Source organism: Clupea harengus, chromosome 7, assembly GCF_900700415.2.
Source record: "Clupea harengus chromosome 7, Ch_v2.0.2, whole genome shotgun sequence".
NCBI lineage: Eukaryota > Metazoa > Chordata > Actinopteri > Clupeiformes > Clupeidae > Clupea > Clupea harengus.
The window spans coordinates 24,738,809-24,756,337 of record NC_045158.1 but is presented as its reverse complement, the minus strand read 5'-3'; the positions used below and the strand labels follow the sequence as shown (position 1 = coordinate 24,756,337).

Here is a 17,529-nt window from a genome sequence, read left to right as displayed (position 1 = left end):
AATATGAAAACTTAATTAACGAGACTACAGCTCCTACTACAGACCAGCACGGATGGCTCCTATCCGGCTGACTGCTGCCCTCTCCTGCTCACTGCGCCTGAGGACCTGTGGGAGACTGATGCAGGAACCCTGATGCAGGAACCCAGAGACAGATGGGGGTTCCTCAGGATATTCTGCTTCTGCTTCTGCTCAGACAAACTGATGTTGGTGAGGTTTTTGGAATCACTTTCCTGAAGAATCTGTTTTCATGTAGAAAGGGATCTTCAGGTAGTAAACTGCTTAATGGTGAAATGAGAAGGTGAACTGTAGGTAGAAAGCCAATAGGGATTTGGACAGCATCTATAGACACGATTGGACAGCATCTATGGACACGATTGGACAGCATCTATAGACACGATTGGGCAGCATCTATAGACACGATTGGACAGCATCCATTGACATGATTGGTGGACAGCATCTATAGACATGATTGGACAGCATCCATTGACATGATTGGACAGCATCCATAGACACGATTGGACAGCATCTATAGACACGATGTATTGTAAGGCATGATGTAAGTTCCGCCACATGACTGGCAGGGATTAGAGATGGGGCAGAGGGCACCGGCCTGAGCATGGCAAAGCCCTGTGAGGGTGCAGAGGGCACCAGTCTGAAGAGGGTGAGGGTCTGTGGGGGGCAGAGGGCACCAGCCTGCGGATGGCGAGGGCCTGTGGGGGGCAGAGGGCACCAGCTTGAAGATGGCGAGGGCCTGTGGGGGGCAGCACACTGGATGGCACAGTGTAGCGAAACACACAATATGAAGGTGCCAGGTGTAAACGAATAAACAAAAATCACCACTTACTATAACACCACCCTCAATGGAATAAAAACATTCAAAGAAAACTTGATTCCATTCAAATTTATTTCAAGACATTAAAAATTCGTATTTAAAAAATATTTATTTAAAAAAATAGAAGGGAGGCATTTGTCGCAAGCTGTCTATGTGACTATATGTGGACCTATAACATCTGTGCATATCTGGTGTGTCTGTGTGTGTGTGTGTGTGTGTGTGTGTGTGTGTGTGTGTGTGTCTGTCTGTCTGTGTCCTCAGAAGAAGTAGGCTTGTTCGTATCCGGTGAAGTTTCCGATGTAAACAGGGTTGTAGTTGTAGATCAAAGCCTCATTCTCATCCTCAACGTCGGTGAAGTGATGAGAACTCTTCCTGCCTTTAAGGAGACAACAGCATGAGATGACACACTTTTATTTCACACACCTACATTCTTTTTATCAAATGCTCAAGATTCCTCTCTCTCTCTCTCACACACACACACACACACACACACACACACACACACTCAGTATGAGCGTGCACACACACACTCACAAAAATAAACAGACACACACACACACACACACACACACACACATTCCTATTGTGAAAGAGACTTAAGTATCCCCACCACAGCCATGCCCAAGCCCAAAACTCTAACTGCTAATGTAAGCAAAACATTCCCTGCGATAGGATGGTATACACATGCACACACACGATAGATGGTACACACATGTAAACACACGACAGATGGTACACACATGTACACACACGATAGATGGTTTAAATGGTGATTTCAACATTTTAGAATCTCTCAGGAACATGCCAGGGCTTTCATGGTGTTCCATATCAACGAGTACTCCAGATACACAATCATATGCACTTTCGCACACATAGTCACACACACAAGAGCACACACATAGTCATGTTAACTAAATGTGCGCTATGTACCTTCGTTGACGAAGAAGTCTGCGAGTAGCACTGAAACTCTGACCGCATCCACAGCGTGGGGGAAGTGATACTTGGGGTTCCACTGGAAGCGGTTCACCTCGGGGTGCCACTGTACCCCATAGAAGGGGTACTGCTTTCCTGTAACACATAAACATTAAACACATCAGGATTTAAAATACCTCTCTGAAAATCAGTGTGTTGAGTTGAGTAGTGTGTTTCTGTGGAAAATCAGTGTGTTGAGTTGAGTAGTGTGTTTCTGTGGAAAATCAGTGGGTTGGGTTGAGTAGTGTGTTTCTGAGAAAATCAGTGTGTTGGGTACCTTTACAGGGTTACTCTGAGGGCTGAGCTCCTGACTGTATGTTTGTGTGTGTTTGTGTTTGTGTGTGTGTGTGTGTGTGTGTGTGTGTGTGTGTGTGTGTGTGTGTGTGTGTGTCTGGGAGAGCCAGTTGCCAGCCTGAAAGAAGGATACCTTCCATTGTTGAGACAAAGACTGATCCGTCCTCAGCAATGTTTGTGGATAACACAGAAAAGAACTCCCTCAGTCTGTCATTCTCCGTAAACACCTGGGACCAGAAACAGCTTAAGTAAGGGTTGGCATGAGTAAGGGTTGGACACCAGGAGACCAGAAGCAGCATGAGTAAGGGTTGGAGAGCTTGAGTTGAACACCACAGACTTGACGTGGATCTCGGGTGTGTTACTCGCATGCAGTTCTCTTAGATTATTGTGCGGATCAACAGTGGTGTGTGAGAAACTAACACCTCCAGAAAGGCTGTTTAGCTTAAAAACTAGAACTAACATAGTGTGTCCAGAAACCACATCATGTGAACTAGCTGAAAGTTGGCCCCAGCACTCACCTTCTCAGTGACTCCGTAGTGATGGAAGTTCCCAGTGAGAGGCTTCTGGGACAGAGACGAAAAGAGGTCTGGAGGGAAGTCCTCAAACATGCGGCTGGAGCGGGCCTCTGTTAGGAGGAGCGAGGAAGAGGAGTGAGGTGAAGAAGAGGAGAGAGGTGAAGAAGAGGAGAGAGGAGAAGAAGAGGAGCGAGGAGAAGAAGAGGAGAGAGGAGAAGAAGAGGAGCGAGGTGAAGAAGAAGGGAGAGGAGGAGAAAATATTTTCACTTTTACCAAGAGATACATCTCCTCTTAGCACTGACATCTCCTCTCGACTAGGCAACATTGGCATCAGAGCTTTTACTCACGCCATTGTTCCTGGCACAAGCACAAACAAGCAAGGTGAGTTGTGTGTTCTACGCACTGTCACATGCAGTATCAATGGAGGTCTTTTTTAACTTTCTCTCCCTGAGTTTGATGGCCCTTCAGTGATCACTGCTGAGGCTGATGTAACGAGAACTGAAAGGTGATGGGGGGGAGGAGGGGGAGGAAGTGAAATAAACTGGATGACTGTCCTGAAGGTCACCATAGCCTTGTTACTTACGCAGAACATTGATAAGTAATTTCATCAACTGGAATGGTTTCTCAGGGCAACTGAAGTTTCCATGGCGGCGCATTCTGATGACTCGTCATGACAGCAAGTGCCAAAGAGTGTGTGAGTCTGAACTTAGAATGTTTGCTCAGGATATGACACAGCCGAGGGATGCTGGCTCAGGTGTTTTTGAAAATAAAAATAAAATAAAGAAATAGAAATGCTGTAAGACATGTTAACATTTCTTGCCACACTCATCCCCTCAAAGAGTCACCCCCTCCACTCAATGCAAAGTGCAAGGTTGAGAGGAGTTGAGATGTTTTGTGCTGTGATGTTATGGTATAGTGTGTGTGATGTTATGGTATAGTGTGTGATGTTATGATGTTATGGTATAGTGTGTGTGATGTTATGGTATAGTTCGTATATGAGCTGCGCCTACCTGTGGTGAGGTTGAGGGGCATCGCGATGTTCTCCGCTGTGGTGCGGCTCAGCAGGTCCTCTCCGGCCACCAGGACTGTGAGCAGCTGGAACCCCATGCAGGTTCCCCACAGGGGGAAGAAGTCCTCCGCGTCGTTAGCCTGTTAGAGGGACAACCACAGAACAGCAATCAGGACGCGTCGTTAGCCTGTTACAGGGACAACCACAGAACAGCAATCAGGACGCGTCGTTAGCCTGTTAGAGGGACAACCACAGAACAGCAATCAGGACGCGTCGTTAGCCTGTTACAGGGACAACCACAGAACAGCAATCAGGACGCGTCGTTAGCCTGTTACAGGGACAACCACAGAACAGCAATCAGGACGCGTCGTTAGCCTGTTACAGGGACAACCACAGAACAGCAATCAGGACGCGTCGTTAGCCTGTTAGAGGGACAACCACAGAACAGCAATCAGGACGCGTCGTTAGCCTGTTACAGGGACAACCACAGAACAGCAATCAGGACGCGTCGTTAGCCTGTTACAGGGACAACCACAGAACACCAATCAGGACGCGTCGTTAGCCTGTTAGAGGGACAACCACAGAACAGCAGTCAGGCTGCACGTACGGTCACCTCAGCGTATCATCAACACCACATTATGCGTCTCTAGGCTCTCACTCCTGTGCATGATCACAAGCCTATGGGAACCACTGGAGGTAAATAGGAGTCTTTTCTCCTCGGTCAGGAGCTCAGGCCTTATTCGGATTCTATTGGATGAAGTCGAAGGAATGCCTGACGGGATGTAGGTTTTCTGGACAATGGACATGCTTACCAAATATGGACATGTTTACCAAATACAGTATGGACATGTTTACCAAATATGGACATTCTTACCAAATATGGACATGCTTACCAAATACAGTATGGACATGTTTACCAAATATGGACATGTTTACCAAATACAGTATGGACATGTTTACCAAATACAGTATGGACATGTTTACCAAATATGGACATGTTTACCAAATACAGTATGGACATGTTTACCAAATATGGACATGTTTACCAAATACAGTATGGACATGTTTACCAAATATGGACATGTTTACCAAATACAGTATGGACATGCTTACCAAATATGGACATGTTTACCAAATACAGTATGGACATGTTTACCAAATATGGACATGTTTACCAATCAGTCCATCTGCCGTGTCATGAAAGTGCCAGATAGGCACTTTCCTGTCTTCCTGTCAGCCTTCAGCACTGCACTCTCAAACGCCCCGCTGGCACAAGCACTGTGATCTCATCTTTACAGCCACAATAAAATATTACACAACCCACTCACGTGCAAAAAAACTACCCATCTTGATAATCACACACACACACACACACACACACACACACACACACACACACACACACACACACACACACACACACACACACACACACACACGCACGCACCTTTACAGCGAGCTGGTAAAAAAACATTGCAGTCTGGGCATAGTCTGATTTCACCAAATCCACCGCTCCTCCAATGAACAACAGGCTATGTTGGAGAGACAGACAGACAGACAGACAGACAGATGAGTTACCACCAACATCCACTCCACTGACCAATGGGGTCCGTTCCAAATGGGTTAAAATGCTGTCTAACTGGGTATCTAACTAACTTAATGATAAACATCACAGGATTTCCACAGGAAAGTGCTGCCACCTAGAGGACAGCTACATACAGTACACTTCTTAATCGCTCAATACAAGCTGTATCAAAAGTTTGGCAATAGTTTTTGCATATTGATATCACATATTGTGAAGAATGTTTTATTTTTATGAAATATTGAAACATAGAAAATTGTAAGAAAGCATACTTATCTAATATATTAGTTTATGTTTACAAATTCAAATTTTTGTTCTGTCCATAACATCAGCAACACACATTATGTACCCTACAGTTAAAGTTCACAAACATTGTTAGACAATTTTGTACATGTTTTGCTTCCTCTCTAGAAATTAAGGTAAACTGCTAGGTTGGTTCTGCTTCAGGACCTGCATATCAGGAACCAGCAACTCTCTTACCCATTTATTTCCGTGAAAATCTTCTCATATTCAGCTTGGGTCTGGTTCAATCTGTAAAACAGCAATATTCAGTCCTGAAATTGGACACACGTGTTCGTATAGTTTACGGTGGTAACTCTTTTCTTTCTTTATCATAAAATAAGCACTGCAAAATAAATCAGAGTCTTCCTACCTGATAGGAACCACTCGGCTGCCAGCTGATTCTATGTACTTGACATACGAGGCGGGGATGTAAGTCTTCCCAAATGGTCTCATATCATCATCAGACACCTCTTGGGTTAAAATACCTTGAAAGATTTGAGACGTCAGCATAATTGTCACAATCAGGTCAGCATATTGTCACAGCTAGAGTTCACACAAAAAAAAAAGGTTCACATAGCTTAAAACTCAAATATGGTGAACATAAGATGAACAATAGCTCAATTTTAGCATTTTGCAACATGACATCTTACACACTGATAGCAGACACGATTATTATTTACCGATTATTGGCCGCTCGTTCACGGGTGCGCCTGAACGTAGTTCAACTGCTGGTCGCGCTAAACTCACGCTCAGCGCAGAGACGAAAAGTAGCAGCCCCAATCGCTCCATCTTCCGAGTGTTAGGCAAGCCCGACCTGCAGAAGGCAAACTTTCAAGGTCCCAGGAACTCCGATTACTCGCGGCCGAGCGACCGGCATTTAAACTGCAGGCACACGGCGGTTAAAGGAGGAGTGGCCTGTACTTTTGGAAGGAAATAGAAGAAGTCAGACTAGACCTTTATTGTGAGGTGGTGTGGAACATCCGACATCATGACATTTTCACATGACACTTCATATATGAAATGTTGCCTCTGTGTGTTTTAGCAATAAGGGATTGCGCCACCCTCCTCCTCACGTGCGCTCCTTCCGAGCGGACTAGAGTTGAGGGGGAACGTTCCTAAAGAGTGTCGAGTGGGAAAACAGATGACCTTTTTCATACTGACTGCTTAAATGTTGTGTGGCAAGCGCATGTCTCTCACAAAGAGAAACATTATTACTTTATGTAAAACATGAGGCGTAGTGGTGGTGCCGAGGCCACACTGAAGCCTGCATTTAGGCCCCTGCATTTAGGCTGCTCTTTCCTCTCTCACTGAATAACGGCTAGCCGAATTGCAAGAATTTCACATACATAGTAATTTGATCTTTGTAAGACTATAACGACTCCAACGCCTAAATAAATACTTTAATGATAGTGCGTTTGAGAGCGTTTGTAGAGTGCTACCAGGTACAGCTGCCTAAAGTGAAGAACGACACACCTCCCTGGCTTCACGTGCTGTATTCTGTGGTTGAATGTATTTGTATCCAAGGGGTTTCAATTGTGTAGATGTGAATGAGTGTGTTTGGCTGCCCAAGAAAGTCAAGTCTGCCGATAGACCCTTCTCAGGAAAGCAGAATCTGTTGGCTTTCGTCAGTGTCGTGTCCGCGGTCAGTGCTTTTACCATTGTTAGTGGCATCGCCACTGGGTCAGCGCAAACCATGTAATCTCGTTACTCTTCCAGGGGGAGTCCACAGAGATTCGATTATTCCCTCAGGCCAGCGAGTGGCCTATTTATAGGTAGTGCTGTAGCGCGAGAGTTGACTGCTACTGCCGAAGTTGTCCGAAGGAGGGCGGATATTGTCGAAGTCTTGGAAGACACAAATTTCGTCCTTGTGGCGCACTGGACGCGTTCGCGCAGAATGACAGAGTTGGTGATTTTACTCTTGTGACCCCATCTGGCAGCCTTTTGCCTGAAGCATGCTGACTCTTCTAGCCAGATCGATGGTGGGTAATTTTTTTCATTCGTTTAGAATTGACCAAATACTCGAATTCCTGATAACATATCTATAGGCAACACACCCTCTCGGAGCTAGGTTTAGCCGACTGGTGGGTAATTAGGCTACAGTGTCAGACACAGATCACGGTCACAGCTGCTGGGCTGTCTTGAAAAGCATAGTGTAAAGAAATCAGGAGCATGGTGACTTCAGGCGTGTAACCAGCTGCCATTAAAACACATATAGGTCATCCGGCAGGGTAACATTTGTAGTTGGTTCGCACTTGAAGGTCATGATCTGATTTTATGATTTCGATTAGATTAAATTAACTGCGTTTGCTTCTGTTTTACATTTGCCCTTCCTAAACGAAATTGGTCCATGCGAAGTATTACTGACAAAAAGATCAGGCCGTCATCTGATAGCTGTTGATGGTTTCAAGTTACATCGGAGAGATGTCGGTGCATGCCTTGGGTGTTTGTTTTGCCCGTAGATTTACAGTTCGGTAGGCTATCTGCCTGCTGTTTTAGCTTGTCACACCACCTGAACTACACCAGCGTAAAAAGTAAGTAATACTTAACCGTGCTCTACAGTCATATTATATCTATGTAATTAAAGCTACATGATAATGTCATTACATTCCTGTAGTCCTGTCAAGTCTTAGGTGTTGACAAGAGCTATGCACGTACAAATCACCTGTGTGATTCACCTAAGTGTCGCCCACTACCGATATGATCTTGCCATGCCTCCACAATCTTGGCTCTGATATTTAGCGTCCCCAGTAGGGGGGGGATGTAACTTAACACAACAGCACACTATATCAACAAGAGGTTGCACACACCAGAATGGTGTACCAGACATTACAATAATATGATATGTAACACATTTCTAATACTGGTCTTGTGTCCCATGCTGTGTTTGGTTGTCTATAAGGGACATAGGAGTTGAGCACCTTGAGACAATGTTATTGTTTTGGCGCTCTATAAATAGGATTTAATTGAATTTGAAAGTTATTGTTATGGAGGTGTATGTATGAAAAGTGGTTGCGGTTTCGTCCCCAGACCAGGGCGAGCCGCCCGCTGCTGGCACGGCCCGCGGGGGTGGCGCAGGAGTGGGCGCGGCCGCTGATGCAGCAGCAGGAGGGGCTGCCCAAGCTGCCGGTGCCCCCCCTGCAGCAGACCTGCGAGCGCTACCTGACCGTGCTGGAGCCCCTGCTCAGCCCCGAGGAGCTGGAGCACACGCGGGACCTCCTCAACGACTTCCTCAAGTCCGGCGTCGGAGACCGCCTGCAGAAGGGCCTGGAGAGGCGTGCACGCAAGACAGAGAACTGGGTACACCTGTGTGTGTGTGTGTTAGTGTGTGTGTGTGTGTGTGTGTGTGTGTGTGTGTGTGTGTGTGTGTGTGTGTGTGTGTGTGTGTGTGTCTGTTAGTGTGGGTGTGTGTGTGTGTGTGTCTGTTAGTGTGTGTGTGTGTGTGTGTGTGTGTGTGTCTGTTAGTGTGTGTGTGTGTGTGTCTGTTAGTGTGTGTGTGTGTGTGCCTGTAAGCGTGTGTGTGTGTGCAAAACAGACAGATACATAGAAAGAAAGTAAAGAGTTGAGAGTGTGTGTGCATATGTGCATCCTTGTTTTTATGGCGTGTTTTAGGAATCTCCGAAGGGGAAACAAGGAAATGGTTTGAGAAACATCCACTGGATCAGAAACACTCATCATCTCAAAAGCTCAGCATTTCGATGTTTCCCACACACACTGAAGCGGAACTGATGCTGAATTTGTTAACCCCTCACGTTCATATATATCTCTCTCTCTATCTCTCTCTCCCTCTCCCTCTCTCTCTCTCTCTCTCTTTCTCTCTCTCTCTCTCTCTCTCTCTCTCTGTCTCTCTCTGTCTCACACAGCTGACTGATTGGTGGATGCAGTCCGCCTATCTGGACTCACGCATGCCTGTTGCCATGTACACCAGTCCAGGTGTGGTCTTACCCAGAGTGCATTTCAAGGATCGCCAAGGGCAAATTAGGTAAACAGTAAAAGTGTGATTAAATCAAATGTATGAAATCTGCCATCAAGTATACTTAGCCATCAAGTATACTAAGCCACCCACCATGATGTATTAATCATTTTGTAAAAGCATCAAGTAAACTAAGCCACCCACCATGATGTATTTATCAATGTCAAAGCATCAAGTAAACTAAGCCACCCACCATGGTGTATTTATGAATGTAAAAGCATCAGCCGTCGTCTTTAGTGAAGCCTTCTGTGTAGATGAGAGGAAGCTCTGTATATTTAGTTATGTGAAGTGAGTCAGGATGAGAGATTCGTCGGTGGGCCTGTTTGATCGTGAGAGTGGGGACTTGAGAGCCAGGCTGACCTTTGCACACAGTCACTTCCTCATTCATGGGGCTATTTAAAGCACACCGCCCGAGCCCCACAGTAGCATTGCACTGCTTTTTTTGGGAGCACTGTCACCCGGGCCGAACTCAAAGCATTGTGTCCAGACCAAGCGAAGCCAACAAGCACTGAACCCATTTCACATCTAGATTTGCTATGCTTTTTAAGCGCAGCGCATGAGTTTTTAAGAGAGTAGCGTAGCTACGTCGGTTATCGGCCGGTTTGTTAAAAATCGGCCAGTCTGTTAAACAATCGATATGCTAAGTTTAATAATAGATTAACATGACAACGCGAACGTAGCCGATAACACACACATGCCGCTATTATACCCCGTTACGATATGGGTCTTAATTTGATCTAAAATCTGGGCGTGTCTGATCTGGGCGTGTCTCATCTAAAAGGTAGGCGTGTCTGATCTGCAGACTTTTGAGGACTATCATTACGTCACACGGCTAGCTCACAGCTCGCTGCCCTGTGACATTAGGGCCTCGTGTGTGATAACTGAAAGGATACTTATGAAGACGTATGAAAGTGCTTTATGCACAGTCACCTGCAAGAGCACATCATACTGAGTGTTTGAGTGTTCCCCCTACAGGTTTGCAGCTAACTTGATAGCTGGAGTGCTCTCCTTCAAGAAGATGCTTGACAAGTGAGTTCCACGCCTTCCGTTCATGAATGAATGAATTCCCCTCAGAAGCAGGAAGAGGTCAGTAAACGTGCGTGCTGATTGGCTCTCGCCCTGCTCTGTGTTCCAGCGAGACGCTGCCCGTGCAGCACCTCGGGGGGAAGCCACTGTGCATGGACCAGTACTACCACGTCCTGTCCTGCTGTCGCATCCCCGGGCCCAAGAAGGACTCCATCGTCAACCACGACCACCACACACACATCACTGTGGTTCACAACTTCCAGGTACTGGTGCAGAGTACATAAACACATCTCTCACACACCTCACACACACACACACACAAACACACAAAGTACATAAACACACCTCATACACACACACACACACAGAAGAGTACATAAACACATATCTCTCTCACACACACGCACACAAACACAGAGTACATAAACACATCTCTCGCAAACACACACACAGACAGAGTACATAAACACATCTCTCTCTCACACACACACACAGAGTACATAAACACATATCTCTCTCTCACACACACACACAGACAGAGTACATAAACATACCTCATTAGTAAAGGATGTTAGAAATAACAAACTGGTGGCTGTGGTTGTTGAAATTAAATTAATTAATTAATTAATTTGGGGGGTGATTTTTAATGATTCCATCAATTGGATTTAAGGACCCAAGACCAGATGTTTGCCCAAAGAGCGACTTAGAGAGTTTTAATTAAAAAAAACAGAAGGCAAAAAGTCCAACAAAAATCTCAGCAAAGGCACAGGCAAGGCTTAGGCAAAATCCATCAGTCAAAAAAACAGTCAGGCACAGACAGGCAGATACAGGCAGGCAGACACAGGCAGGCAGACACAGGCAGGCAGACACAGGCAGGCAGACACAGGCAGACAGACACAGGCAGACAGACAGACACAGGCAGGCAGACACAGGCAGTCAGACACAGGCAGGCAGACAGACACAGAGAGGCGAAGGTACCCAGGGGCTCAACCGAAAAACTCACGTGGTGAAAAACAGGCTTAGGTTGATAACAAAAGGGCAAGAGATCAAGAATATCAACAGACAGGCCTGGCAATGAAAGGCAGGATTATCAGGCAAGGACTGGTGGTCCTGGCATGGCTTAAAGATGTGGCTGGTAAAGTGAATGGTAGCAGGTGTGCAGAGACATGTTTTTTTAATGGATGAAATAAACTTGACTTGACTTGACAATATGAAATGTTTTGGTTGAAAGTTTATATTGCATGTTCCCATACCTCATTTGCGTCGTCCTAGTTCACGCTTGTGTTCTCTTTGCAGTTCTTCATTCTGGATGTTTATAATAGCGACGGCACTCCTCTGACCGTGGATCAGATCTACCTTCAGCTGGAGAAGATCTGGAACTCCTCCCTGCAGACGAACAAGGAGCCAATCGGCATCCTCACCTCACAGCACCGCAACACCTGGGGAAAGGCCTACAACAACCTCATCAAAGGTAGGAAAGACACACACCAACCTCAACAAAGGTAGGAAAGACACACACCAACCTCAACAAAGGGAGGAAAGACACACACCAACCTCAACAAAGGTAGAAAATACACACAACAACCTCATCAAAGGTAGGGAAAGGGTCTACAACAAACCCTTGTCTTTATTTTAATTTCTTTTTTCTTTTTCTTTGGGACGGCAGATAAGACTAACAAGGAGTCGGTGCGGGCGATCGAGAAGAGCATCTTCACCGTGTGTCTGGACGCTCCTTTGGCGAGCGTGTCTGACGATCTCTACTACAGCCGCGCCGCCGCCCAGATGCTGCATGGTGGAGGCAGTCGCTGGAACTCTGGCAACCGCTGGTTTGATAAGACCCTGCAGGTCAGTGCCTGTCCTATGGCCACTGTGATACTAGGGAAAGGTCAGTGCCTGTCTTATGGCCACTGTGATACTAGGGCCTTTACGCTCTGAGGTAGCGAGTAAACTGAGACATTAGGGTCAGTGTAAACTAATGTCTAGATGTTTTCCCAGCCCAAAACCCTCATTCATTTCACCACATCTGGATGCTAATCTGACTAGTTGATCATCAAAACAAGCACCGATGAATACAGCCAGGAGATCACAAATAGACCAGTACCAGGGTGTTGGCACAGGAAATGGAAAAAAAGGAATGTGGGAAAAGGGAACGCTACACTAGAAGCATGTCAGATGTTTTTTTTCTCTGTGCAGTTCATCATTGGAGAGGACGGGTCGTGTGGACTCACCTATGAGCACGCTCCAACAGAGGGACCCCCCATAATGTATCTGTTGGATTATGTGGTAGAGTACATGTAAGCGGCCATTTTAGGGTTTTGCTGCATGCTAGCATGTCTGGGTACATGTAGGCTACGTGCATTAGCACGTTTGGGTACATTATCAGTGTGTTAGCACATCTGGGTACATTGTCCGTGTGTTAGCATGCCTGTGTACACTATCAAAGTGTTAGCATCGTCTGGATACATTACCAGTGTGTTAGTATGCCTGGGTACATCTGGGTCATTAGTACGTTAGCATGTCTGGGTATATTATCATTGTGCTAGCACGTCTGTGTACACTATCAGAGTGTTAGCATTTCTGGGTATATTATCATTGTGCTCGCACATCTGTGTACACTATCAGAGTGTTAGCATTTCTGGGTACACCTGGGCTCTCCTTACTATCAGTCTATTAGCACTGAAAGAATTTGCTGTACTTCGGCGAAATTCCCTGTTGCAATCGTCGAAGGCCCGTACTTATTCAAGTTAGCTTTTCAGAGTAAGAGACTTGTGGAAGACGGCTTGGCGAAAGAATGCGTTTATTCACACACTAGCCATGGTTCCTCGACACACAGCACGAGCATGCCACAAGGCATGCCTTCTTCTGCCAGGAAAGGTTTTCTGGTTACGAGGAGGTCTTCTCTTATAGTGTAGAATTAACAAGACATAATGTTAGGTGGGTGTGTCAAAGGTCAAAGGTCAAAGGGTGTGTTCCTGAGACTATTTTCTGAGGCCACCTGTGACCCCTAGTGTGTATATGTGGGAGTCCTAAGAACCTCTGACCCCTTCTCCGCCTGGTGTGGATATTCTGAGGCTCCTTGAGACCCTAGAGACAATTTCCTTATCTGCTGTTATTTGGTGCCGGTGTCATGGTCTATTTCTGCGTCTTGTCTGCTTTTCCTAAAGTGAGACTTTTGTACTGATAAGCTAATCCATGTTCATCTTAACATAAAAATATCCCACACAAACTAACTTGTGGGGGCTTAGTTGGTATGGTGAAGTTATGGTCTGATATGAAATTCACCTAAATCTAACAGCATGTCTGAGTACATTGCACTGTGTTAGCATGTTTGGACAGTGTTGATCTGCCAAGTTTGAGCTGCGCTCGATTTCTCGTGTGGTGTGTGTGTGCGTGTGCGTTGGTGATGTCATGACAGGAAGAGGACCCAGATGGTCCGCGCTCCCATGATTCCACTGCCGATGCCTCAGAAGCTGCGTTTTAACATCACCCCGGAGATTAAGAAGGACATCGAGAGCGCAAAGCAGAACATGAACATGTGAGTCCAGAGAACCAAGGGATGAGTCGGCACACTCACATACACACACACACACACACACACATACACATATAAGAGATGAGTCAGCTGTTGCTAAAATTTATCAAAGTTCTTTCATGGGACAAACACTACAAATTAACTTATTTGTATACATTAGGACACAGCACCATTGTGTTTATTTAAATTAGTTATGTAAATGGATATGGAGTTTTATAAATAAACACAGTAATTTCAGTAATCTGAAGTGGATCACAGTAACTGCATGTAGTGAAGATGTTTGTTATGTCTCCTGTTCATTCTCTTGTCCCTCAGCATGGTTCATGATCTGGACGTGAGGGCCTTCATATTTTCTGATTATGGGAAAGATGTCCCTAAAGCCAACAAGCTGAGTCCAGATGCCTACATCCAGATGGCCATGCAGCTGGCCTACTACAGGTCTGACCTTGCCTGATCATCTGCTACTGGTTTTAGCATTACTGATCACCTACTACAGGTCTGAGCATTACCTGATAGACTATTGCAGGTTTAATCGCATCATTACTGGTCACCTACTACTGGTCTGACCAACACTGATAGACTATTGCAGGTTTAATCGCATCACTACTGGTCACCTACTACAGGTCTGACCATTACTGATAGACTATTGCAGGTTTAATCGCATCACTACTGGTCACCTACTACAGGCCTGAACATTACTGATGGACTACTGCAAGGTTAATTATGTCACTATGAATCATCTCTTGTGAGCGGCAGACCAGATAGGGTAAATATTGAGAATATGAGAGCGCGTCTTTGAGGACGCTTAGAATGCTGTGCCTCTGAGGATGTTTAGAATGCTGTGTTATGTTATAGAATGTATAAAGAGATCTGTTCCCCCTATGATAATGCATCTTTGAAGATGTTTAGAATGCTGTGTTATGTTATAGAATGTATAAAGAGATCTGTTCCCCCTATGATAATGCATCTTTGAAGATGTTTAGAATGCTGTGTTATGTTATAGAATGTATAAGGAGTGCTGTTCGACCTATGAGAGCGCGTCTCTGAGGATGTTTAGGCTGGGCCGAACAGAAACGATACGCTCCACCACCAATGACTCGTTCGCTTTTGTTAAAGCTATGGACGACCCGGCCAAACAGGTTAGTCCGCTCTCGCTTTACCCTCTCTCGTGTGTTTTTGTGGGTATGTGTGAAAAGGTGTGTGTGTGTGTGTGTGTGCATGTGTCTGTTTATCAGTGTGTGCGTGAGCGTCTTTGTGTGGATACACCTGACTTGTTTCCTGTATTTGGTGCTGTGTGTGTTGGCAGAACTCAGAGAAAGTTTCCCTTCTGGACAAGGCCATAACGGCCCACAGAGCCTACGCGGACATGGTGAGACCACGGCACGTCACGTCACAGCCTCTAGATCACGTCACAGCCTCTAGATCACGTCACGGCCTCCAGATTGAGGCCATTTCATGTCACTCTGCCTTTCAGTAATGTCCTGCAGTGAAACCTGACGTCTCTGTATGATCATTCCTTAGCTTTAAAATATGTTGATCATTCCATTACTGAAAACCATAGAAATCAGTTCCATCTTTCGATAGTACAAACACACTACTACCATGGAAATCAGTAGGCATTCCATCTGTCTATAGTACAAACACACTACAAGCACATAAGGCTAGTTTGGTTTCTGTACATGAGGTGATTTTTGTTGATTGAGTAAGCTCTCTCTCTCTCTCTCTGTCTCTCTCTCTCTCTCTCGTTAGGCTGTTCATGGCCAGGCCATAGACAGGCACATGCTGGGTCTAAAGATGGTGGCCATTGAGGACCTCACCTCCCTACCTGAGATCTTCATGGACACGGCCTGGGCTGTGGCTCAGCACTTCAACCTTTACACTAGCCAGGTGTGTGTGTGTGTGTGTGTGTGTGTGTACACCTGTCTGGGCTGACGGTTACATCTAAACAAAATCCTGTCTGAGTTATGGTTACATGTAAACATCCTGTCTGGCTGACAGTGACCTGTGAACCTGTGATTCTCCATCAGGTGGGCTGTAAGACGGACTGTGTGATGTGCCTGGGTCCTCTGGTGCCCGATGGCTATGGAGTGTGCTACAACCCAATGGACAACCACATCAACTTTGCCGTGACGGCCTACAACAGCTGCGAGGAGACCAACGCCTCCAAGTTCTCCCGCTCCCTGGCGGAAGCTCTGGGGGACATGAGGAAACTGCTGGAGCAGACGCCCAGGCCCAACATCTGAAGGCCTCGGGGGGACACAGCCAAAGAAGCTAACAGACTCCACACATGGCCTGACGGAGAAGGGAAACACCCTCACACACACACACACACACACACACACACACACACACACACACACACACTCACACACACACACACGCATACGTGAGGGGGGCAGCACATTGGCACTCCTTTGTGCCTGTCGTGTTTCTGAAGTGTCCCTTAAATGAACCAAGTCACAGGTCACGGATTCAGGGGAGAAGGGGTCAGCATGAGGGTCCCAGCATGAAGGGTGACGTAACAAAGGTTTCCTTGGCGACCACCATCTCCCCTAGTGTTCTAACCACCCGTGGCAAGTGAGTAATGACTCCGACCAGCACCCAGAGCCAAACACTCGGCGTTTCTCAGAAGTCTGTTTGTCCCCAGAGGAGCAGTGTGGTCACATGGATGTGAGCTGTAAAAACACAGGACGATCAAACTCCAGCCACTCAAGTCGTTTATTTAAAAAGACAAAACAAAACTCCTCGTGTGTTATGAAACAACACTCTTTGTTGTGCTTGAACATATTTAAAGTCTTTGTGTTTGTGTCTTAAGAATGCTATTTACAGTGTTTGGTTTGGAGTTTGCTGCTGTTTACCATGTTATGTTAACTGCATAGTCTTTGACTATACAGTCGACCAAGTGCTCCTATCTATGCCCAAACCTCCTTTAGAGGTCATGTCAGTATAAACCCCCTTGTGCCTTTGCTAGTTTTGTCATATCAGGGCTTCCAGAGTTGCTGGATTCAGTAACTACGTTCAGTCTGAAATAAAAAACATTTGTATCACTTTAAAATAAACATTAAAAACAATGAAAATATGTTTTGTTTTTTTTATATTGAAAAAGCTATACCACAGTGGTTCTGTCTTTGAATGCAACACACTGTATATCACGACGTCATCAGCCCGTGGAGTAAAACACTTCAGGTTTCCCGTGGACTAAAACACTTCACGTTTCCAACATGTGGAGGCTTCAAGAGGTCAGAGGTCAGGGCCTAATGAAGGAGTACTGTGCGTGGAAGGAGCCCTTGATGTGCTGGTACTGCCCGTGGAACTCCACCTCCGCCCGGCTGCCACTGGAGCTCCACAAGAAGAGCTGGTGGCCCGTGAACACCGTGGTCTTTAGCGTGTCCACGTCTCGAATCTGACAAAACAGCAGCGGTCAGTTTCACACGGGTCAGTTTCACACGGTCAGTTTCACACGGGTCAATTTCACACGGGTCAGTTTCACACGGCCACAAAGAGACAGGACCCCA

At 45.9% G+C, this 17,529-nt stretch overlaps 3 protein-coding genes across 5 annotated transcripts in view; 1 reads left to right on the top strand and 2 right to left on the bottom strand.

The window, feature by feature from the left end:
• Positions 1-886: 886 nt before the first annotated feature.
• Positions 887-6,444, bottom strand: LOC105894887 (gamma-glutamyl hydrolase). The gene is made up of 9 exons (XM_012821439.3): positions 6,167-6,444; positions 5,857-5,971; positions 5,685-5,735; positions 5,070-5,154; positions 3,624-3,762; positions 2,617-2,723; positions 2,232-2,325; positions 1,763-1,900; positions 887-1,208 (listed from the first exon to the last, which is right to left on the bottom strand). Exons 1-9 carry the CDS (start codon positions 6,273-6,275, stop codon positions 1,090-1,092), a joined length of 957 nt encoding a protein of 318 aa, XP_012676893.2. The 5' UTR covers positions 6,276-6,444; the 3' UTR covers positions 887-1,089.
• Positions 6,445-7,292: 848 nt separating this feature from the next.
• Positions 7,293-17,091, top strand: zgc:154046 (Carnitine O-acetyltransferase-like). Its single transcript, XM_031570921.2, has 14 exons — positions 7,293-7,465; positions 8,514-8,783; positions 9,347-9,465; positions 10,432-10,485; positions 10,592-10,745; positions 11,779-11,953; positions 12,149-12,327; positions 12,676-12,776; positions 13,898-14,017; positions 14,330-14,452; positions 15,018-15,153; positions 15,321-15,383; positions 15,764-15,901; positions 16,042-17,091. The coding sequence occupies exons 1-14, from the start codon at positions 7,439-7,441 to the stop codon at positions 16,255-16,257; spliced, it is 1,875 nt and encodes a 624-aa protein (XP_031426781.1). The 5' UTR covers positions 7,293-7,438; the 3' UTR covers positions 16,258-17,091.
• The window catches only part of adamts13 (ADAM metallopeptidase with thrombospondin type 1 motif, 13), a 20,604-nt gene continuing 19,789 nt past the window's right edge, over positions 16,715-17,529 (bottom strand). For all 3 annotated transcript variants that reach the window (XM_031570920.2, XM_031570918.2, XM_031570919.2), the window contains exon 32: positions 16,715-17,417. In XM_031570920.2, coding sequence (XP_031426780.1) covers positions 17,262-17,417 — 156 coding nt within the window. In that variant the 3' untranslated portion in view covers positions 16,715-17,261. The remainder of the gene's footprint in view (positions 17,418-17,529) is intronic.

Bases quoted from the DNA above. Each gene is read 5' to 3' on its own strand.
- LOC105894887 (XM_012821439.3), bottom strand. From the start codon at position 6,275: ATGGAGCGATTGGGGCTGCTACTTTTCGTCTCTGCGCTGAGCGTGAGT. The intron at 2,326-2,616 runs GTGAGTGCTGGG...TTCTGGTCCCAG, and splicing joins ACTACGGAGTCACTGAGAAG to GTGTTTACGGAGAATGACAG. The intron at 1,901-2,231 runs GTATCCTTCTTT...TATGTGTTACAG, and splicing joins CTTTGTCTCAACAATGGAAG to GAAAGCAGTACCCCTTCTAT.
- zgc:154046 (XM_031570921.2), top strand. From the start codon at position 7,439: ATGCTGACTCTTCTAGCCAGATCGATG. The intron at 12,328-12,675 runs GTCAGTGCCTGT...TTCTCTGTGCAG, and splicing joins GGTTTGATAAGACCCTGCAG to TTCATCATTGGAGAGGACGG. The intron at 15,384-15,763 runs GTGAGACCACGG...CTCTCTCGTTAG, and splicing joins ACAGAGCCTACGCGGACATG to GCTGTTCATGGCCAGGCCAT.